This window comes from Balaenoptera ricei, chromosome 21, assembly GCF_028023285.1.
Source record: "Balaenoptera ricei isolate mBalRic1 chromosome 21, mBalRic1.hap2, whole genome shotgun sequence".
Classification (NCBI taxonomy): Eukaryota; Metazoa; Chordata; class Mammalia; order Artiodactyla; family Balaenopteridae; genus Balaenoptera; species Balaenoptera ricei.
Genome location: NC_082659.1, coordinates 21,681,457 through 21,705,372, shown reverse-complemented (window position 1 = coordinate 21,705,372; position 23,916 = coordinate 21,681,457). Strand labels below are relative to the sequence as shown.

The following is a 23,916-nucleotide window of genomic DNA, read 5'->3' as shown; positions in this document are numbered from 1 at the left end:
ACTTAGAGACATTCACATTCGTGAATACAGTGTTTTGGTGGCTCACGCTGAGTAGCTCTCACGCCTTCTACAGAAGCGCCAGAATTGTGAGATTATAGAAGAGGTCCTATAACCTCTTATGAATCTCATGGATCCTTTCCCTTAACTATTCCTTAGGGGTCTTATTATTAGAGCATATCTTTAATTAGATCATATCTTCATAATCAAGCAAATAATGATTTGCTTGGAGGACTTTGGCTCAGTATCTTTTGGAATCTAGAAGTGGTAAATCACAGCCCAGGAGATCTAAGATTAAGTTTTAAGACATGGTAGGATTCCTATTTGAAGCATGCCCACTTAAAACTGCTTTCTAGCAATTACATGCATACGGCACCGTAAGAATCGTAAGTCTACAGTTACAAGTTCCGTCTAATTTGACATTCGCTCTAAATTTTGGTAAGAGAAACAGATGTGCCCAGGGCTTTTGGCTTGTTAAAGATGGTGCGAGCAGTGTAGAATTTGGGGAAGGGGTACATGTCATGTAGAAGTGGAGAGTCTTTAAAAACATCTGTATCATGTCAACTTAAAAAAAAATCTGGTTTCATAAAATGCAGTGAGTTTGGAACTCTTACCACTCATAATATAAGCAAAGTACCAGAATCTTAAATCAACTGGGAGGAAAAGGTTTGGGGACAACAGAATATATATGCTACTTTCTCATACCTTACACCAAAAATTCCAAATGGAGCAAAGATTTAAGTATAAGAAAATGAATTCATTAAAGGACTAGATGATGACTATATAATTTAAAAAAATATTCTCAAAAGCAAAAGGCCTCTCAATGTATGACACATAAAAAGGGAGAAGTCATAAAATAAAATACAGTTGGTTGTCATTATCCACAGTAGTTAGGTTCTATAAAGTTTCCGTGAACCCTGAATTAGTGAATACTGAGTTATTGCCCTAGGGGAAATACTGGATTAGGTTCCTAGGAGCCTGTGGTCACAATATTTTTGTCAACTGATCAATAACTAACCTTGTTTCATGTGTGTTTCTGTTTAAAGCTTTACACACATGCGCTGCCAGTACAGACTTGGGCACTGCAAATAAATTTTAGCAATAGGTGAAGAGGCAGATACAGAGTCTGTGAGTAATGAGGATTAATTGCATTGGTATTTTTGACAACATAAAATTTAAAAGGTTCTACAAGGCAAATTTCTAGACAAATACATAAATGAAGTAAAAAACCAAAAACAAACTAGGTAAAAATATCTGCAATATATCTGATAGAAAAATAGACAATTCTCTTACTCTGTGGAGCCTTCTTCAAAGTCAGTATGAAAAAGACCAACAACCCCCCTACAAAATGATGAAACCATATGAACAAACAGTTCAAAAATGGGGGGAATACAAATTGCTTAAAATTTTTTTGATAGGTAATCCATTTAAATGGCTTAACAACAAGGTATAAAAAAATGTACAGTGAAAGATATTCTCTCATCCCAGTCTTCCAGCACCAAGTAACCCACATCAGAGGCACCATGCTCTTAGCTTCTTGTATAATCTTCTTGAGGTATTTCACATAAATATAAGCATATTTGTGCATATAAGTGTGCGCATGGGTGGATTTCCCTTTTTCAATTACACAAATTAGTATGTTATACAAACTGCTATACACCTAGCTCTTGTTTCTTTTAATATATTGAGATCACTCCACGTTTGTTCTCATAGAGCTGCTAACTATTAAAAGCTGCATAGCTTTCTATGCTAATAACACTATACCAACAGATATGTATGTTGTTTGCTGTATTTTGCTACTACAAATTATGGCACAAATAATATTCTTTAAGTACCGCTGTGCAAATCAATAATTATATCTAGTAAATGTTATTCACCCATCTGTATCTTTTGATTTTTATACTATTTATACTTTTTACCACTCAATAAGTAAATAAGAATATTTTGATTATACAGTGAAAGACAAGTTTTAAAATAAAATTGAAATTAAGAAGAAATCAATGAAAAGGAAAGAAAGAAGCCCAAAGGGATTAGGAGAAAAAAAAGGAAGTAGAACAATACGACTATCTCCAAAAGGAAATATTTTTTCTTTCTAGGTTTTCCACTTAGCTAAAATCATCAACAGTTTAATTTGACTGGTTATTAGATTAGCAATTTATAATTAATGACTAATAAAACTTTGCATAGGTAATAAACACGCAGAGGTAATCAGGTTCCAGTTGCCCATACAGGAATTATCTAGCCGCTTCGCTATTTTAGTGGTGCGATTTTTTTATTGGCTAAATTTTATTAAGCACATCACCCCACTCCCAGCTGATCTGCTGAGGTGTGTGATAATGGCTCCTGATGGAAACTAACTCTTCAGGGCAGGTATCAGGAATGAAGTGAGCAGGAACTGTAGTTTAAATATAAAGAGCGTTGATGATTCAGAGACAGCAGAAATGCAAAGTACCCTCAGAAAATCCTGTGATCTTTGCAATTAAGGCAATACCTTTTCCTGAAATGGGCTAGTAATTTAAGGCCATTAGAAGATGGTGCATGCCAGGGATAAATTGGGAGATTGGGACTGACATATACACATTACTATATATAAAATAGATAAATAATAAGACCCTGCTATATAGCACAGAGAACTCTACTCAGTACTCTGTAATGGCCCATATGGGAAAAGAATCTAAAAAAAAAAGAGTGGATATATGTATATGTATAACTAATTCACTTTGCTGTCCAGCAGAAAGTAACACAACATTGTAAATCAAATATACTCCAAAAATTTTTTTTTTAAATAAACTAAAATAAAAAATAAAACTGAACCACATTTGGTTAACCAAACCATTTTATCATAACCTTATCCTTATATATATAAAACCCATATTTCTCTCAATTCAAGAAAGTATTAAACTAATAAATTATGAATAAAAATGGACTGTAACATTTAAAAAAAAAAGGTGATCCATGGAGGGTGTTCTGTGGCTTGAGGGCTTTACTTGGATTAGTTTAGGAAGCAGAATAAAGATTAGAACTAGATTCTTTTCTGAGCAAGGTGACCTTTTTACCTGACATCAGAGACAACTAACCTAATAGTATTGAAATTTTTATTTTGGTATACATAACTAAAACTAATTTTTCAATAATTAAAATTCTTTTTGCCTTTTAACTCTCAATTATTTATTCCCATATTCTGTGGTCAGACTTCATTTGCTAAGTTATTCTCTAATTACCATTCCTTCTCTGAGTCAATAAAAATTTAGAGCTCCTACTAAGTGGCAGGCACCAGGCCTGCAGAATAAAACATATTGCCTCATCTCTGACTTCAAAAGATGTACATAAAAGGAGAAATAAATAGGTTATAGTCTTCCTTTTCCCATAGGAAAAGAGAATTCTCTTTCAGATAAGGTCTTAGCAAAAAACTCTTAATTTATAAAATGTAGTTCTTTCTGCAAACTTCAGAGGGAACATTCAGATTAATTATTTCTAGCAAATACTCCGCCCACCATGGGCCAAAACATCTTGTTGAATTGAGGCAATTATCTGTTTTCTTCCTTAGTTGTAGTGAGGTGCAGAATACAAAATAGAGGGGAACGGAAGCATGCAGACACTTGGCTGTTGTATCTCTGCAGTACCACAGAAGGTTATCATTTAATGAGATTTTGTAAAGGAGCATGACTGTTGTGTACAGGAGCTGCAGTATCAAAAATGTTCTGATTTACTTCTTGCATGTTGAAGATAATGGGGTGACTAGGCTTGGCAGTATTCTTGATTTCCTCATTAGGATAAAATCTCCCCTCTCTAGCACCTCGGTGTCTGCACTTAGAAAATGGATAATTGCATCATATTCAGGAGTTCCATTACTATCTTTAAAAATGAATGCCATTAGAAATGAATACAGGGGCCTTCCCTGGCAGTCCAGTGGTTAGGACTCGGTGCTTTCACTGCCGTGGCCCCGGGTTCAATCTCTGGTCGGGGAACTAAGATCCCACAAGCCTCGCGGCATGGCCGCAAATAAAAAAAAAAGAGAGAAACAAATACAGGATATCAAAGGTATCAGGGGCACTGGAAATGTTTCAGGAGATGATGAGATCTGAAAAGACCTCAGTTTCCTCATTGTTACCAGATGCTCTCTGAACATGTCCCTCTAGCTCCAATGTTCTATGAACCTGTTTTTATTAGTATCTTTGAAGTAATTTTCCCTTTCATTTCTCTAAATGTATCCCCTGAGCCAGTTCAAAACAGCAAAAAATTTTACAAGATTATTTTTCTTAAAATATGAGCATCGTCTTTGAAATGTTTGGGATTTCAATTTTAAAATACTTTGTGAATTATATTTTCCCCATGATTGCCCTCAAATATTGGATCCTTTTTTGCAAAAGCATTCTTAGGAACAGTGGCTATGAGATCTAAAATATTTCCAAGACCTCCATCATTTACATTGAAATAATGAAGCTGGAAATCTTATTTTTTATTCACAAGCTCTCCACTGTCTCAGCTGGCATCAATGAATCTTAATTATGCTTTTAGTGTCTCATAATTTTGAATAGCACCTATTAAGGAGGAGTTATCAAAGACTGTTGCGATGTATTTCAAAAGCAGCAAACTAATCATCTTTGAATAGTGGTAGATATTTTTCAGGCAAAAAAAATTAGAGCTAATGCCAGCAGGTAGGGATATCAACTCTAATGACATCTTTAAATATTTCTGAAAAAAGAAATAGATGATATGTCTGTGCTAGAATAAAATACTAGGTACTAGATCACAGAAGGCTTTGTTTCAAGATGATTATTCCTTTATGTTACTACCTTCTTCACCATAGTATCTGTGAGATCTGATTGATCTAAATCTTTAGGCTGTGTAAATCTTGAATTACTTGGGTCTCTGCCACCAGAAAGTGAATGTCAAAAATGGTCTATTTAAGGGACTTCCCTGGTGGTCCAGTGGTTAAGACTCCAAGCTCCCAATGCAGGGTGCCTGGGTTCGATCCCTGGTCAGGGAACTAGATCCTGCATGCCGCAACTAAAGATCCTGCATGCCACAACTAAGACCTGGTGCAGCCAAATAAACAAATAAATATTTTTTTAAAAAATGGTCTATTTAAGAAAAAATCGTTCTTTGTCAGAGTTGTATTCAGAGTTAATAGAGATCATTTAAAACCTAGCACTGACAACAGATTGGATAAAAAGATGCTGAAATCCTTTTTTCATTCAAATTCAAATTTTAAATTTTTGAAAGGCCTGTTTTATTGCGTTAGTTATTTTATCTATACCCATTGAAAAGTTGTTGACAGTAGTTTGTTTTACATAGCCAGCAAGTGATGAAGGTTCGGCAAGATAACACAAGAATAAATGCCCAGAACATGTAGACCTAAACATAACGAAATATGTGTGTGAAGGTAACTTTTGTAAAGAGACTGGACCCTGTCACTAGGATACTAGGGAACTATTATTTGCTGCTGGAGGCCAGCTGACATTTCTTGATTGTGCTATCCTGTTAAGAAAGCCCTATGGACATGACCTCATTAAATATTCAATAAATAATATTTCTTTTTCCCATTTTCGTTTCCTCTTATCTCCTATATAAAAACATGTACGTGCTCTCTGAAGGCTTTTCTTTTTGTTTTTGTGCGTACCTTCAATCCATGTTGTGTTCTGTCTTGGTTAGTTAATACAGGCAGACCTCATTTTATTGCACTTCCCAGATACTGTATTGTGTTTTGTACCAACTAAAGGTTTGTGGCAACCCTGCACTGAGCCAGTCTATTGGTGCCATTTTTCCAACACCATTTGCTCACTTCGTGTCTCTGTGTCACATTTTGGTAATTCTCACGGTATTTCAAACCCTCCACCAGCAAAAACGTTATGACTTGCTGAAGGCTCAGATGATGGTTAACATTTTTTAGCAATACACTGTTCTAAAATTAAGGTATGTACATTGTTTTTGTAGACATAATGCCGTTGGACACTGAACAGACCACAGTATAGTGTAAACGTAACTTTTAAATGCACTGACAAGCCAAAAGAGTCATGTGACTCGCTTCATTGTGACATTCGCTTTATTGCAATGGTCTGGAATGGAACCCGCAGCATCCCCGAGGTTTGCCTGTATCAAGTTATTTCTATTCCCTGTGATAAGACAAAGTAACCGACAATGTTCCACTTTCCATTAAGGATAGCGTGTAACGCAGGTTTTTCTCTTGCAGGTTGTGGAACTGGAAAGTATCTTAAAGTGAACAGCCAGGTACATACCCTGGGCTGTGACTACTGTGCGCCATTGGTAGAGATTGCCCGGCGTAGAGGATGTGAAGTCATGGTATGTGACAACCTTAATCTCCCCTTTAGGGATCAGGGCTTCGACGCCATCATCTCCATAGGAGGTAAGGCAGCCCCGTCACACATTCACTCTTCACCATGAGAATAACGTTACCTGGTTGAGGCTGCTCTCACAACTCAACGTCCATTCTTTGTAGAAAGATCTATGTAATTCATTTTATCTAATTTTTAAAAATATTGCAACTGAACTATTTAACTAAGTTCAAACGTACTTATGGTGGTACATACGATCGTTTTAACTAGTTCAACCCTCAAACTGTTGTTTTCTTCTTTTTGATGACTCATTCCAATTTCTTTCACTTACGAGTAAGAAAGTATTGGAGGAATTGTACTCATTGAAAATAGTACTTTGTTCTATTGAAATGAAGCCAGATTCTTTCAACGTGAAGTAGATCTTTAGAAGTCATATTACTGTTTTCAGGCCACAGGTGTGCCCTTTATTAGCAGAATATTGTAGGACTAAGGCACTGAATGTCACTGGCAGGATGTGTCACCAACCTGCCACTCACTGTACAAAAGTCGCCGGGGAAGATGGTCCCACCTGGTCCCAGACTGCATTGTTTTTATAGTGCCACTCTGTTCTCTTACTGCCAGAGATTGTTCATAAATCTAGGGAATACATTCCTCATATTCTCCCAACAAGTGTGCCCATAAAATATACATGCCAAAAATGAAAAGAAACAGCAAAAATCCATGCTTGAAATATACACAGGTAAGGGTCATTTTACTCAATACATATACTCCTGAAACTTAGTGTGTTAGTCATATTTAAGTATGCTGGGGAATCATGTTATTTAAGGAAATCTTGTGGCAAATCCTTTCCCAGAGCGAAAAATCTTTTGCAGGGCAAATTATTTCCTCCAACACACTTAAAAAAAATTAATGTATTTGAATATAACAAGCTTTATCAAAGCAAGGTGAATCTATATAAAACTGACTGCTAGATAAACATATGGAATAAGACTGTTTGCTCCGTCCTGGAATAGATGAGAAATCGGTATTTCCACCATTAGCTGGGGACTGTATCTTTGCATAGTGAGGGGATGCCGGCTTGGATGCCATAACCTTGGAACTAATTAGGACTGGCAGGAGGTGGTTGCCATGGAAACCTGCTCTTTGACAGCCCTACTTCTTTGCGTTTGAAACTGTTAAGTCCATTTGGTTTTTTTTTTTTTTAAGTTTTTTTTTTTTTAATTTATTTATTTATTTTATTTTATGGCTGTGTTGGGTCTTCGTTTCTGTGCGAGGGCTTTCTCTAGTTGCGGCAAGCGGGGGCCACTCTTCATTGCGGTGCGCGGGCCTCTCACTATCGTGGCCTCTCTTGTTGCGGAGCACAGGCTCCAGACGCGCAGGCTCAGCAGTTGTGGCTCACGGGCCCAGTTACTCCGCGGCACGTGGGATCCTCCCAGACCAGGGCTCGAACCCGTGTCCCCTGCATTGGCAGGTGGACTCTCAACCCCTGCGCCACCAGGGAAGCCCAGTCCATTTGGTTTTAAGCATTAAGAGAAGGGGTTCTTGTTGAACCAAGCAACACTATACAATGCTCTGAATCTTTAGTAGGAGGAATTTTTGGTTCGGTCATGCCACCTAAAGAACCAGAAATTGGAGAGAGGTCAGAGAAGTGTATTTTTTTGCTCTTCTATTGTTTACTTTAGTTGTAGAGTCTATACAGCTGGCTACCTACAAAGAGCCTGTGCTGTTGAACCACTGTTGCAGGCGTGGGGTTACTGACCAACTTTCTTACTTTGGGGAAATGCTCCATGTTGTACATGGTTAAGTCCTTCTTTTCTTTCAGTTTAAGTCTCCTGCCCACAGAGGAAATGGAGCACACCTGGTTGCCATCTTCCAGTGAAAAATGCTTCCTTAGGTGGAAACCCAGCATGTGTTTTTATGAACTGTAACTATAAATTAACGTGGTGCAGTCAATTTCCAATTAGATTTTACATTTAGAACTATATTATGAGAACTTTCAATAAACCGTCTCTCCTATGTCCATATATATTTACTTCCCTATTTAGAATTCTGTATGTTGGCATTTCTTGCTTAACATGAAGAAATATAGTTTTAAATATATAGTTTTCCATGTCACTTAATAATGAGACGGTAAGCATCATACCTAATTATACATTCCTTATGTTTTACTCACAGATTACAAAAAGAAACAGTCTTTCTGCTTACTTTTAGAATAGTATGACATGTGTCTGTAGAGCTGATTCACTTTGTTATACAGCAGAAACTAACACACCATTGTAAAGCAATCGTACTCCAATAAAGATGTTAAAAAAAAAAAAAGAATAGTATGACCAAAATTTTATAAAAATTTGTTCATCTATTGAAATAGTGTCAACCAACTATTCGTGCCAGTGGTTCTCAACTTGCGGTTACACTGCCCCCCACCCTCAGGCGACGCCTGTCAATGTCTGGAGACATTTTTGGTTGTCACAACTGGGTATGTGTATGTGCTGCTGTCATCTACTTGCTGCCTCCCCAGCTCCCACAAGAAAAAATCATCTAGCTTGTTTACAAACACCAACAATGCTGAGGTTGAAAAATTCTGCTTCTTGCTATACCCACGGATTCTGAATACTTCCAGTTAGATGAGACAAACACCCTTGAAAAATTAAATAACAATACATCATAAAATCCCAAGATATAACAGGACTTTAAAGATGATCTTGTGTAATTTCTGATTCTGGAGTTCAGTCATTGAATTCTACTTGTTCAATTCAACACCCTATCCTACAGGATACATATACTGAGTACTACTTTTGCCTTTAAATCGTGATTATGATTTTTAAACAACAGGGGACATTTTTATCCTTTAAAATTCAACACAGTTTCCTGACATTGATAAAATTCATATAAATATATGTTTAGGTCCCATTTGGGTTACATTTACAATGTTTCTTAATAGAACATGTATGCATAGGCATGTATAATACATTTTATATGTAATGAAAACTTCATTTGTAAATTTTTTTTTTCAAAAGCATTTGGCTTAAAAGTTACTTAGTATTATATGTTAAATATAAATATAAAATATAATATGAAAGATTCAGATATTTCCTGGGTGAAATTATGGTATTAAAATGGATTATCGCATAACAAATATTTCAGGAATGAAAAATATAAAGATGTTATTCCTTAAAAACAAAACTTCTGGGGGCTTCCCTGGTGGTCCAGTGGCTAAGACTCTGTGCTCCCACTGCAGGGGCCCCGGGTTTGATCCCTGGTCAGGGAACTAGATCCCACATGCTGCAACTAAAGATCCTGCATGCTGCAACTAAGACCCGGCACAGCCAAATACATAAATAAATATTTTAAAAAAAACAACTTCTGAAGCCAAGAATCCTGAAATGTTGAAGACCTATAAATCTGATAAAAAGAAATTACTGTATTAAAATAGTCCTGGTTTAATGGCGTTTTCTGTTTAATGGCCAAAACACAAGAATACAGTCGATTCTCATTATTCACCGTGGTTATGTTCTGTAATGTCCCATGAACACTGAATTAACAAATACTGAACCATTGCTCCCAGGGGAAATACAGGATTAGGTTCTTGTGAGCCTCTGGTCACAATACTTTTGTCAACTAATCAGCACGTCATCTTGTTTTATGTGCGTTTCTGTTTAAAGATGACTTATTTAATTTTGAACTCATGCCAGCAGCACTATAACACCCAAAAGGAGCTCATCTAACTCACATATTTTCTCTGTAAGACACATCGCAGCCTTACGGCTTACGAACCCTAGACAGCACTTCCACCCGGTGCTGGGGCAGGGCTGTGAGGGATCGTCAACAGAGAGATCACCAATAAAACACCAAAATGAGAAAACACACGGCACGAAACAGACTGTGAAAAGGACACTTGTTGACAGCACCAGAGCTGAGACAGGAAGGCAGAGCATCTCCTCACTGGACCCCAGCTGGGAACGTGTGCCTTGGGAGGCTCAACTTTTTGGCTGTTCTACGCATGTCAAGGAATGACCACGAAAACGCTGAGCGTACTGAGTTCTGAAGTCACAAGACAATTTTAGCAAGTAGGCAAATTTGCAGATACAGAATCCACAGATGACGAGGATCACCTGCATTTAGAAAACACACCCATGGAAGTTCCAGAGTGAATGAGGTGCAAGTTATGGGGGACATTAACGGCCAGGAGTAGTCACAGATGTGAACGTTAGTACTGTCCTAAGTCCTACTCAGTCCTGACTTCTCTGCCCCCTTTTAGCTCATTGACCATGACACTACTTCGAGAAGTGTAAGCTTTCAAACTGACCATTATAAAGGGCCCTTTCTTTGGGGATGGGGATTGGGGAGAACAGCCTGACACCTAGTGAAGTAAAGTAATTGGTCAAAGATCACAAGGCTGGTCACTGGTAGATCTAGGACAAAATACACTGGTGTCCTGTTCCTTAAATGCATTTGAACCTAATACCTCTTGCACTGCTGCATGGTACAGTAAGAGAAACCAGGGTTTGTGCACTGCTGATAGGAAAGCAAACCTGATTGGGAACAATACAAAGTGTGCCTCTTGTATAATCTTCCTTTGACAGCTTTAGCCATATAATCATCTCATTTTAGGCATTTACTATCTCTCTGTGGCAGGTAAACTAAAGAGATTTATTTGCCTGAAACCATTACTAACCTCTGGATTATGCTGAGGTTACAGGAGCTGTTTCATCTTCTCTGTTCCCTCACTATTCATATCTGAGCAGTAGTGTACAGACTTTCCTGAGAGCTAATTTCCTACCTAAGTGACAGGCATATGTGTGGAAAAATAATTTGATGTTTTCTCTTGACACAGTGTGATTAAACTCTAGAAGCTAACAGACTAGTGCTTTCTATATACTGTTTGATAAAAATATGCCTAATAACCCACCTAAGACTAGATACAGGCAGTCCTGCTTGACTCGCACTTTAACTTTGCAAAGACCGCAAGTAAAATGATGACCTATAAGCTGCTTTTTCTTAAGTATACACAACAATTCCATATTATATTAACATTATTAAAAACTATAAGCAATTATTACTACATCTCAAAATTGCATCATACTAAGTGAAGTCAGTCAAAGTCAAATATGTGATATCACTTATGTGTAGAATTTTTAAAAAAAATGATACAAATGAACTTATTTACAAAACAGAAACAGACTCACAGATTTAGAGAACGAACTTCTGGTTACCGGGGCGGGGAAGGGTGGGGAGAAGGAATAGTTAGGGAGTTTGGGATCGACATGTACACACTGCTATGTTTTAAGATAGATGACCAGCAAGGACCTATTGTATAGCACAGGGAACTCTGCTCAATATTCTGTAATAAATAACCTAAATGGGAAAAGAATTTGAAAAAGAATAGATACATGTATATGTATAATCACTTTGCTGTACACCTGAAACGAACACAATATTGTTGATCAACTATACTCCAATATAAAATTTAAAAAAAGAAAGCATACCTCTTTCTTTATCATTCTTCAACCCAGAAAACAGTTATGATATAATTCTATAAAAATCTTTATTTAGGAAAAAAAATGCATCATTTTTATATGGAAAATACTAGCCTATAAATGTGTAGGTTTACGTGTGTATATACACACTGAGATCTAGTTTCTTCTTTTTCAGTCATACATCATTTTTCTACAAAACAAAGAAGAATCAGAGCAATAAAGGAAATGGCCAGGGTCTTAGTTCCTGGAGGCCAGCTGATGATTTATGTTTGGGCCATGGAACAAAAGAACCGGCACTTTGAGAAGCAAGACGTGCTTGTTCCATGGAACAAAGCCTTGTGCTCCCAGCCCCTCTCGGAATCCAGCCAGCCTGGGAGAAAGAAGCAGTGTGGGCATCCAGAAAGAAGCCATCCCTACCACCCTCCCTGCTCTGTGTGCCGCTGTTCCGTTTGTTTCAAGGGGCGCTGGGATTCGAGGCGGTCCCATAGCGTGGATTGTGACTCTGCTCTGGCTGGCACCTGCTGTGCAAATATTTCCAAGGAAGGCGAGGAAGAAAATGGATTCTATAACACGCTGGGGAAGTCTTTTCGTTCCTGGTTTTCCTCTAGATCTTTGGATGAATCAACTCTGAGGAAGCAAATTGAAAAAATGAGACCCTTGAAAAACACAGAAAGTTGGGCCAATAGCACGATATCCACCCAGCCTTCAAGACACTCAAGTTTCGACTTAGATCATCCAGAGCCATTTTCAACAGGAGAGCAAAATTTAGATGAGGAAGTGTTTGTGGAGACTTCTCAAAAACACCTGGAATGGCTGAGAGCGCCCGCCACACACAAACACCTAAATGGAGACCATCCAAGAGGCGTGAGGAGAAATGGAGATGGGAATTTTCTGGGTAGCACCAATACCAAGGAGAATTGTATGGATGCAGGTAACTTAGAAGAGGGTACCCCTTCTGCTAGTAAAATATGGAGGAGGATTTCTGCAGCTGATTCCAAAGATTCTAACCCAGGTGACACCATTTCTGTCGAAGAACAACAGTCCGACATTTTGGATTCTGGTGCCTTTATGCGCTATTACCACGTGTTTCGAGAAGGCGAGCTCTATGGCCTGCTGAAGGAGAGTGTGTCGGAGCTCCATATTCTGAGCTCTGGGAATGATCATGGCAACTGGTGTATCATTGCAGAGAAGAAGGAAAGTTGTGATTGACCGGATCATTTCAGACATCTCCTCCAAAAGATGAACCCCATTCTTCTCACTGGGTTTGTGATATGGTTCCCTGAAGGGGCATCCAATTTCGTCATTTGGTCTGTATTTAATCCATTTATATTTTGGTCTATAGAGACTATGAATTCATCATCTTTTTAGTCTATAGACAAGCACAGTGCTTGGCATCTGAAGCATCTGACAAAGAGTATTTGTGGTTAAATGTTAATATAAGAGATCTGAAGAAGCAATATAACATGAACTTCAATACAGCTGAATTACTATAACAATACATGTATACTGTTTTTCAGTATTATATAGTGATTTCAAAAGATTCTGCTTTTAAGTATACCTTTTAAAAACATCATTTGTATATAGGAAGGGGGTAATTCCTACTTCTCTGGTTATAATTTAGATCTGTGTGCAAGATAATAGGTAAACTTGTACCACTGCACAAATGTAAATTGAACCATGTGATAAATTATTTCATTGCCAAGGCCTTGCTTCTATTTAAAGTCTTCAGAAAGGTGAGAGACGGTGGAGAGAGACAAGAAGGGTTCTGAGAACTTTTCTAGATGATAAGCGAACTTGCTTCAAGATAAGTAAATAATGTTTTTGATGTTGCTCAGAAGGCTTTAAAGGCACTGTCAGCATGTAGAGAGTGGAGTATGTGGGCACCGGGAAGTTGTTGCAAGTTACCCAGGTGGTATTCTTCCAACTTTATTAGAAGCAGGAATATCTAGTTACGGCAAGACCAAGATTGACTAATGAGTTTTCATCTGGAATGATGTTTTACTTATGCATTGAAGGGATACTTAGGAAATGAGAATCTGGTTGAAACAGTGCTTTTTATTGGTTCTCAAAACAAATAGATCATTAAGGTACAAGATATTTGGACTTGGTGGAGGACTGATTGTTGGATCTTTAAAAATAATATCTGGGCATTTATCTTATTGAAAGGGACTACATTTTAATAGTTATATTAGGGATTTAGGTAGAATCAAGTCCTATTAATTAAGGGTTCAATTTCTGCCACTTTATAGACAAACGAATAGCTGGGCACCGTCTGGTCACCACATCTGTTTACATTTAACCATGGGTCTGTTTAAATCCATGTCGTGGATCCTGAGACACACATATAATTAGGAGAAGCAAAAGTAAGTTGACCCAAGAATACAGTTTCAGGCAGTTCCTTAATGAGGAGAGAATCAACACTTGACAAAAGGCTTTTTACTGTATGGACCACTGTAAACCCAGAGGAAACCCAATTCTTGTTTTGTTTTCCACTGAAATTACTAAAATAGTATAAGATTTCATTTGTGTTGGGCTTATTTTTCCCTTCGGTAATTGTGCTCTAACTTAAAATAATGATGCTACTTTCAAAGAAATTTAAAGGATTTAAAAAAAATTATTTTATTTATTTATTTTCGGCTGCATTGGATCTTCGTTGCTGCACATGGGCTTTCTCTAGTTGCGGCGAGAGGGGGCTACTCTTCATTGTGGTGCGCGGGCTTCTCACTGCGGTGGCTTCTCTTGTTGCGGAGCATGGGCTGTAGGCTTGTGGGCTTCAGTAGTTGTAGCACACGGGCTCAGTAGTTGTGGCTCGCAGGCTCTAGAGTGCAGGCTCAGTAGTTGTGGCGCACGGGCTTAGTTGCTCCACGGCATGTGGGATCTTCCCGGACCAGGGCTCGAACCCATGTCCCCTACATTGGCAGGCAGATTCTTAACCACTGCGCCACCAGGGAAGTCCTAAAGGATTATTTTTAATGTACATCTGAAAAGTACTGGTGTTTATTACTCTCTCTTGGCTTCGAAATAAGATTGCATCATCACCTTTTCGTTTGATGAGGTTGTCGGGTGGAAATGAGATCTATGATTTATATTGTTCAGCACACAGTTTGCATTAGAGGGACGATGAAAAGAGACATAAAAGTGGACTATAAATTAAAATTTAATTTAATGTCTTCCATTTCTTAAATGAGGACATTAAGTCATGAGCGTTAGTGGGTTTTTTTGGTGGAAAGAAATGTTCTCAGAGTCAGAGACATTCTTACAATTAAGGCTTGATGACCTTTTTATTATAAGTAGATTTTTCCTCTCCTTGAAGCCTGTTGTCACATGTATCTCTAATCCCAGCCTTGTGCTAGAAATCTGTTTCAAGTCAGGGCTTTCTGGTGGTAGCCCACCACTTACATGGAACTCAAGTTTATTAGATGGCACCAGAAAAGCTTTGAGCAAACTTATATGAGCAATTTCCTACACACACACACACACATACACACCCCACTTTGTATAAAATGACTCTCTAGAATAGTTCTTGAGAGAGGAATATTTTCACATAATTTTGACAGGGCTGTAAATTAAAAAAACACTAATAATAGCAATCTTTCGCCCTTCATCTGCCGAGCACAAGAATTCTATTCATCCAGACTTTATTTCGTATGCAAATATTTGACTCTGTGGTTGATAATATCTCTTTGGTATTCATGTGCAAAGCACTCTTAAATCTAACTTCTGCCTTTGGAGATATATACATACATATATATGTATAAATCTCCATGGATATATATGGATATGGTATATCCATATACTTCATATATACATGATATATATGCCCTTGAAGACCCAACCTAATGTAAATACCTTGATCATTTAAAATAAATTTTGTTCATATTAGGACTGTCCTTAAAAGGAAATACAAATAAGTGAGTTTAAACATACACAGGTTATTTGTGAGTATTCAGTCGGCCTTAACTTGCTCTATTATAGATTTTGCTAATCTATCTGAAGTACATACTTTGAAAACTTAGACTCCGTTATTAATACTGGATCAAAGAGTGTCTTTCCTGTTCATTCCCCTTTACTTGTTGGCATCACTGCAGAGTCCCACTATCTGAAGTGGAGGGGAGCATGTGCGGGGGATTCTTGGAAGGGCCTTAAAAACCTCTGCTGGCTTATTGATGCTTTACTGGCCTACTTGAGGAATTCCACAAACAGCTAAACGATTTGGGGGAAAGTGCGTTAACATGGACAAAGGATGCAACCAGGCGAGTGGCCCATTCAAACTATTATTTTTTAAATTGTCACCAAAGTGATTAAATGACACCAGCAAGTCACGGTAACTAACAAACCATCTAACACATGTCTTGGATTATCAATTTCGTTTGTTCTTCCCTTCCCACCACACATCCCTATATACAAGATGGTGTGTGATTTCTGTTTTTAGTTTGCCTTTCTGTGTCCTTCCAAATTCTAGATGTCAGTACTTCCTCTGGGTTTTAACTGACCATCAATTGAATGGGCAAAAATTGGCAGTAATCCAGAGAGAAAATAATCCAAATTTAAATCAGCTAGGAATGTTAATGTACTTGTATATTAATGGCCATCAAAAGAATAAGCACTGGTGGATTTTTTAAAAATAAAAGTAAATGGGTTCGGATGAGGATAGAGGGTCTAACCCAATAGCTGTTGATCTCGGTGGGCGAGGATATTCCTTAAAAATGAGTTGTGAGCACTCAGTTTGGGAGGGAGGGGGAAATGGGGTATAACCACTGGCCAGGCAGGTGCAGTCTGGGAAGAACAAATTAGGGCAAGCCTGAGCATGTCTCTCCTATTGTGTAGGAAATATGAAATAATAACAGCAGCTAACTTCTTAAATATCTAACATGTATTATTTTATCTGTAATCCTCACCATTGCTAAGTATACTTATTGCTCCCACTTTGCAGATTAGGAAAACTGGGTCAGAAAGAAATCAATTAAATTGCCCAATGCCACATTCATCTAGTAAAGGGCAGGGCTGAGTTTCAAACCAGGCAGTCTGCCTCCCAGCCTGTGTTCTTACCCACAACACTGTATACCCCCAGTCATGGTGCAAGGCAGATTATGAGAACATTTCAAGGGGAAGTGTGATTATCCCCTTTCCAAATAAGCTTTAGTAAGGTTAAGCAAAGATTTCACAGTTAGACAGTAATTGGACAGGAATCCCTTATATATTTTTCCCTGTCTTTTATATTAACTTTTTTCATTTGTAATTCTCTTTCCATTTGATTTTAATTAAAAAAAAAGTCACAAAATGCTCTGTGATCACTTTTATCCAACTCTTCGATCCTCTAAAAATTGGTATTATTGTTTTCCCATTTTATAGGTGAGAAAATAGAGGGCTATTCAGATATTTCATTCCTTCCATTTGTTCACTGAACCCTGTTGTGTGCCAAATACATAGGATACTAAGGCAAAGAATATCAGGTGTATCGAGGATACACAGAATATTAGAATTAACTGAGCAGAAAGTGCCAAACTGGAGCAGTTTTCATATTCCTTGTGCACCTACTACCGCATTCTATCGGTTTGCTTGAGAAAAGCAATTTACAAAAACCCCTCTTAGAGAATCTCAATGCATATGAGCATATTTAAGGCCTCCCCTAAAGTAAATTGGGATTTGATTTAACTGAGCTTGCCCTCAACATGGTAACATCCTCTAGCACAAGCATTCTGTGGAATACATTTCAGAAAATAACGCACCCAACAGAGTAAAATGCAGACTCTTTAGGATGGCCTGCACATCCCCCCCTTCATAAATTCTCCCAAGTATTTTTCAGCCTCATCTCTTGCAATTGCAAACATTTTTTTCTGTTTTGCAATCTGCTGTTTTAAACAACACTTTCATTAGGATTTACATAATGACAAGTAATTATCACATCCCCTGGATATAAACTTGAATTTTAAATGCCAATTGTAATCCTTCTCCAAAGAAAAATGCATGAAACAGACTTCATTCTGTCAATTCAAAGGGCATCTGAGATAAGTGTCATCACACACCCATCCAACAGATGGAAAAACCATGGAAGTGGAAGGGAATTACAGAAGCATCAGCAGACCTCAAACCAGAACACTCAACTCCCCTCATCCCAATCTTAACTCAAATGTATGATTATTGGTTTGATATTATAGACTCCATATCTGCAACCTCGAATATCTACAAAACTGAAGTGGGAATATTTTAAAAGAACTCTTACCAACCAAGGATTGAAATGATAATGCAAATAGAAAGCATTTGGCATGGTATGGGGAATGCAAACACGGAAGCCTAAGAGAGCTAATCAAAGAGCTCACTGTGAACTGCCCTATTTTTTATTCACTGTGGTCCTCCAGTATGTGATGCATTCGTAGGAACGTGAATCATTTCAGTTATAACCCACATTCTGTTCCCCTCTAGAAGCAGGTCTTTCCCAATTGATTATGCCTTGTCATCACTCTACCTGGGTGGGAGCAGAGCTATAATGTAATCTATATGGCCAATCCGATGGACCGCTTGTGAGAGTTGATTGTCAAACTGGATCTCTCATGGGGCAAATCAATATATATTTTGTCTCTCCTTCAACTAGAACTGGCAAAAATATAATTTACGCAACCCAACTGATTATTCATTAATCTACATGTAAAAATATATTTTCTCCACACAAAACATTTATTCTTCTCTGGACATTACCTCCATAAAGAAAAGACAGAGGGTCACTGTCATTAATATGTAGCCAGTGTAACTGAATGTTGAATTCCATGAAAAATTTACATTTATATTTATGCTCGCCCAGAAGGGAATTTGGCTGAATGACAGGCATTTCTCTAATGAGCTAATCATACCACTTCCATTAGATTTTCTATTAATGTATGTAGATGGACACCATTAGTAAAGGTTTGCTTTTCTATTCTACTTATTTACACAGAACCCTGGCAATACTTAAGGCTCACTAATGTGGACCCCAGTGGAATTTCTCAGATACTTTGAATATGTATGTAAAAACTGTCCCATTTTCTTTAGATGTTCTCTTAAATATGTATTATGTAAATATACATGTATGTATATTCCTAGACATCTAGTGTTTGCTGTCACTAGTGACCTTCTTATGCACTTGTAAAAACGTTAAATTAGCAATTACAGTGGAAATGTATTTCATTGAATAGATTTTGTTTTGGGGAAATATGAAGAGAATTGTCATATATTATTGTGCCTCCTCTGGTGTTGACGTGTATTTGTATCAAAAGTGCAAAAATCCTTTTCTTCTACAATATAGTGAGTTACTTTAGCTTTTCCCAGATGAAGCTAGCAATAGTTCTAAAAGGACAAGTTGATGTAAAATATCGTGACGGTTGTACTAACTTGGAGGTATTTTATTTGCATTAACCAATAATGTTTAGGATCTTTTGTAATAAGTATTATTAAAAATAGTGTAATTTATACGCTTATGAAATGTATAAGATAGTTTATGTCTAAGTGTACTTTTAAAAATGTTTCTAGATGAACAAAATTCTGCCTTTCATCTTCACTCTTGAGTGTGACAAGACAGGTATTACCCTCTTTCCATTCACACAGGCACCCCTCCTTAGACTCAACAGAACTGGGCGAATTTGTATTTGGATTCTGTTAGCTTTGTCTAAAAGAAACGAAGCTAGCCATATAATAACAGAGTGTCATTAAGGGGTTAATAAAGGTATATTACTGACTAAAGCAAAAAGACATCTTTTAAGATGAATAAAGATGTATTAGACTATCTGAAAGTGGGCGTGTGTGAAAATACAGTACTAATGGGGAAAGAGCATCATTTTTTATGTTATTGGAATGCAAGCACTTTTATTCTTTTTCCTGACCTGCTCCGTCTGCAGGCCGTCAGCTCATTATCAGAGTTGGGGGTGTGACGTAAAAGGGGATTGAGGCCGGCCAGCACGGCTGTGGCTCCCACGCAGCTCAGCGGGGGCGCGTTTGAGCAGCAGATGGTGCCCTGGCATGTGCTGCCCTGACCACCTCCCATCCCTTCAGCATCTCCCCGAGCACTGGAAGAAGCTACGGCATCTCCCCAAGCATGCTGACAAAAACTGACAAAAACTGTATGTTTTTGTATGCTGACAAAAACTGATGATGTGGGCTTGGTCCTTGGAGTTCACCGATCAAGGGTTAAAATGAAAACCACCAGTGACCAATTATCTAGCCATCAGTTACTAGCCCGAGCGTGGCTGCTTGGGAGACAAAAATGAAAGGTACTGACGACAAATGAAATATACTCTGTGCCCATCTTTTGGCAAGAATCAACGAAGCCTCCATTCATGCACTATGCACTCGTTGGCAGAAATCTCTCAGTTTAAAAACATCACTAGTTCTTGTCTTTAGAATCACTCCTTCCATCTTTGTGCTCATCTTGCATTTTTGAAACATCTAAGTGTAAATTCAGCTTTAAAAGCTCTATGCGTAACGGGTTTGTTAGCAGTTTTTAGAGTTTTCTCGATGGTTGGAATCAGAAGGAAATCACCAGCTTCAGTGCCTGCTTTTTACTGTATGCGTCACTCCCCGCCCAGTCCTCAGGGGCAGGGCACAGAAGACAGTCCCCATGACGACGGTGTACCTGTAAGCAGTCTCAGGGGGTGGGAAACTGCCAGATGCTCGAGCTGCCAGGGACCTAAGCTGTCACTGACTCCAAGAAGGAGGGACTTGCTCCAGCCAAGAACCAGACCTGCCCTTCCCACCACACCACACTGTACTCCTTTGGGGGGTTTCAGCCCTTTGCATCCATCCAGGTCTTTGTCACACTGCAGCCCCCAGCTCAGGTCCCATCTTCAGGGAAATCACCCTGATCCCACTGCTTCACGTTGATTTCATCTTCACCATCCTACAGCCCTGTGCATTTAGGATAACTGACAGCACTACTTTTCCATATTCACCTTTAGCAATGAAAAAGCCTTCCTGCACCATCCATGATTTTGTCCCTTATGTCTCTCCAAATAAAAAAAAAAACAAAAACGGCAAGTTGACTAACACCTTTCCAGCTCCAGTCACTTTTCTACCTAGTGTCTTTCTTCTCCGTGTCACCGCCAACGCTGACCTCCAGAAACCAACCCTCATTTGCCATTTTAAATGGCCCGCCTAAATGGACATAACGGAGCTCTCCCATCCACCGGCGACTCCAAGCCTGGCTTCTGAACACGAGGAAGGAAGAGTCCAGCTCTGGCTGCTGGAATTCCACTCCTGGGATCAGCTGCCTATGGAGGGCCGTGTCTCAACTTCACTGACTCCCTGCATTTTGAGTCTCCTCCCAAGATAACTTCTCCTCATAGATCCCGTACTTCTAAGTCCTCTCTCTCATCTTTAAGACTCCCAGGTGGGAAGAGTTAAGTGCTCACTTATTTGTGAGATTTTTATTTGAGGACTGATGACAACTGATGCTGTGGGCTTGGTCCTTGGAGTTCACTGATCAAGGGTTAAAACCACCAGTGACCAATATTTAACCGTCAGTTACTAGTTTTTTCTTTCTCTTGAAGAGAAAGAGGCCACAGTATTTGGCTAAGTATACAATGAAGGGCATGAGAGTTGGAGATACAAAGGGAAATCCCTTCCTTCCCACAAGTCACTCCTGAAAACTCAGGGCAGCCAGACCTTCGTGTTCAGAGCTCCCTTGCTCCAGAGGAGAACAGGACCATGAACTTAACCCGATCCATGCCTTTGAGAGGCCGGGGCCCCCAAAGGGTTGATCAATGGAGATGCCGCATTAAGAGGAAGACTGGAGCAGCCCCACCAGCAGGGAGCCAGTTGGGGCCCCCAATACTGCCCCAGTGGTGGAAGGAACCTGCCTGGGGGTAGCCCCACATGAACCATGGGCCTGAGCACCAGCCCCATGTTTGGGAACCTTGGCAAAGATTCCTGTGCCCAGGCTTCGGGCTTGGCGTAAAGTGGGCGGAGCTGCGACTTTCAAGTGGCACAGTGGGGCCATTTGCACAGGCCTTGCTCTCGCGCTGCAATGGGAGGCCACCGTCCCTGTGCCGCGGGCAAGGCGGGGGGCTGCTTGTGGGCCTCGTCAGAGGCACCTGAAGGTTTCTCATCAAAAGAAATGCAGCTGGATCCCCAAAGTTCCATGAAACGGGTTGAACTCCATGTGAAGTTGCTCGTTAGGGTGTCCTCATCCAGTCCCACACCCTTCTGTTTTATTAATGGGGGACCTCAGTGTGTGAGCTGAAGTGACCTGCACACCCCATGCAGGAAGCGCTCCCTTGCTCTGGGGGGAGGCACAGCACAGCCATCCTGAAGAAAGTCACCCATTCCACCTGGTGAGGCCTCAGCCCTCAGAAGCGGGTGTCTACGGAGAAGTGGCCTGGTTTTCACTACCATGATGCGTCGCTACAGGCAGACCTCGTTTTGCTGCGCTTCACAGATACTGCATTTTTCACAGATTGAAGGTCTGTGGCAACCCTGTGTTGAGCAAGTCTATCCGAGCCATTTTTGCTCACTTTGTATCTGTGTCACATTTTGATAATTCTCGCAGTATTTCAAACTTTTTCATTATTACTGTGTTTGCTGTGATGATCTGTGATCAGTGATCTCTGATGTTACTACTGCAAAAAGATTATGATTCACTGAAGGCTCAGAGGGTGGTTAGCATTTTTTAGAAATAAAGTATTTTTAAATTATGTACAATTTTTTAGACATAATACTATTGCACACTTAATAGACTACAATATACTGTAAACGTAACTTTTATATGCACTGGGAAACCAAAAAATCTGTGTGACTTGTTTTATGGTGATATTCACTTTATTACCATGGTCTGGAACGGAACCCACAGTATCTCCGAGGTCTGCCTGTAACTGATTCAAAGTGAGTGGAGTAACCACCCCAAGAAGGGTACTGAAAACATAGCAACAGAAAGTGCTATTTTCTCCATCATTTTAAAGATGGTGCTTTTAAAACTCTAATTTCTTTATATTTTGTGTTGGACAATTTTTAAACAATTCCTTTTGGCAAGGAGCTATCTAGGGACTGTTGGAGATCTTATGGAGATAAGAGACAGTCCTGGAGAACTGAAAACTAGCAGGAGAGATAAGATGTGCACAGTTCTCTCTTTCTGGAATATTCTTCCACCCCCCACTTGGCCTGACTTAACTGCACATCCACCTCAACTTAACTGTGCCTTTCTGAGGTCGGCCCATGCTAACCCAGACCAGATACTAAGTCATGTTCCTCCTCTACGTTCCCAAAGCCGTGTGTAGCCTTCCTCTTGAAACTGGTCACACACATTACTTCCTTAGCATGTCCTTTCTCTAGCAGAGTATCCGTGCGGTGAGGGCGGGGACTCTGTCTCCCCTTCCACTGCAGAAACTTGCAGGCCTGGCAGAGTGCTGGTCCCGACAGGAGTGCCCAGGAAGACGGTTCATTGTTGCCAGGCTCAGGGCAGGAGGGGCTCCCAGAGGAAGATGCAGAGAACCACGGGGCCCCAGGGTAGAGGAGGGCTGTCTAAGGGAGGTGACACAAGGCTTAGAGGGTGGCACATCAACAGGTGAGGAGGGTAGGGATTTGGACAATGGCGAAGAGGGCGAAAACTGACAAAGTAAACTGACGAAGATGATGATAACGGTGATGGTGCCCTTTATCACCTGGACACTTTGTGCCAAGAGTTTCATTAATTGTCACACTGACCTGAGGGGAGGTGTTGCTGGGCCCCATGAGTAGAGGTGGGCACTGGGGCCTAAGAGATCAGGCCACCTGCCGGAGTCAGGGTCCTCCGCTTTGCACTTGTGCTTGTCTGTGCAAACGCCCTGGTTCTACCCACTCGGCGGGGAGGCAGCTCCTGCCAGAGGGAGAAAAAGGCAGGGAAGACGACAGAGCAGGTGGCAGCTTTGATTCTCACAAGCCTTGAATGCCTCACTAGGGGGCTGGGCTTCAACCTAGAATGCTAGAGAGGCTGGAGGATTTTCGAGCAGACGCTTGGCCAGAACACTGTGGAGCAGCGCGCGGGTGTGGAGGGAGGGGCTGAGGTGGAGGGTCCACGGCGGGGCAGAGGCGCAGGGCGGGGCTGGGCCAGTAGGTCTGGAAATGAAAATAAGATACGTGCAGAGCTTAGGGAGAATGAGCGAGAATCTGATTAGAGAGCCAGGGAGAAGAAAAGGAGGAAATGGCTC

The 23,916-nt window shown here is 39.8% G+C and overlaps 1 protein-coding gene across 6 annotated transcripts in view; it reads left to right on the top strand.

The window, feature by feature from the left end:
- The window catches only part of TRMT9B (tRNA methyltransferase 9B (putative)), a 56,341-nt gene extending 43,127 nt beyond the window's left edge, over positions 1-13,214 (top strand). For 5 of the 6 annotated variants that reach the window (XM_059909198.1, XM_059909196.1, XM_059909201.1 and 2 more), the window contains 2 exons: positions 6,191-6,364; positions 11,946-13,214. In XM_059909198.1, the coding sequence (XP_059765181.1) occupies positions 6,191-6,364; positions 11,946-12,979 (1,208 nt within the window). In that variant the 3' untranslated portion in view covers positions 12,980-13,214. Of the gene's footprint in view, positions 1-6,190; positions 6,365-11,945 lie in introns of those variants that run through there. The other variant, XM_059909200.1, reaches the window with a different exon arrangement.
- The last annotated feature ends 10,702 nt before the right edge of the window (positions 13,215-23,916 follow it).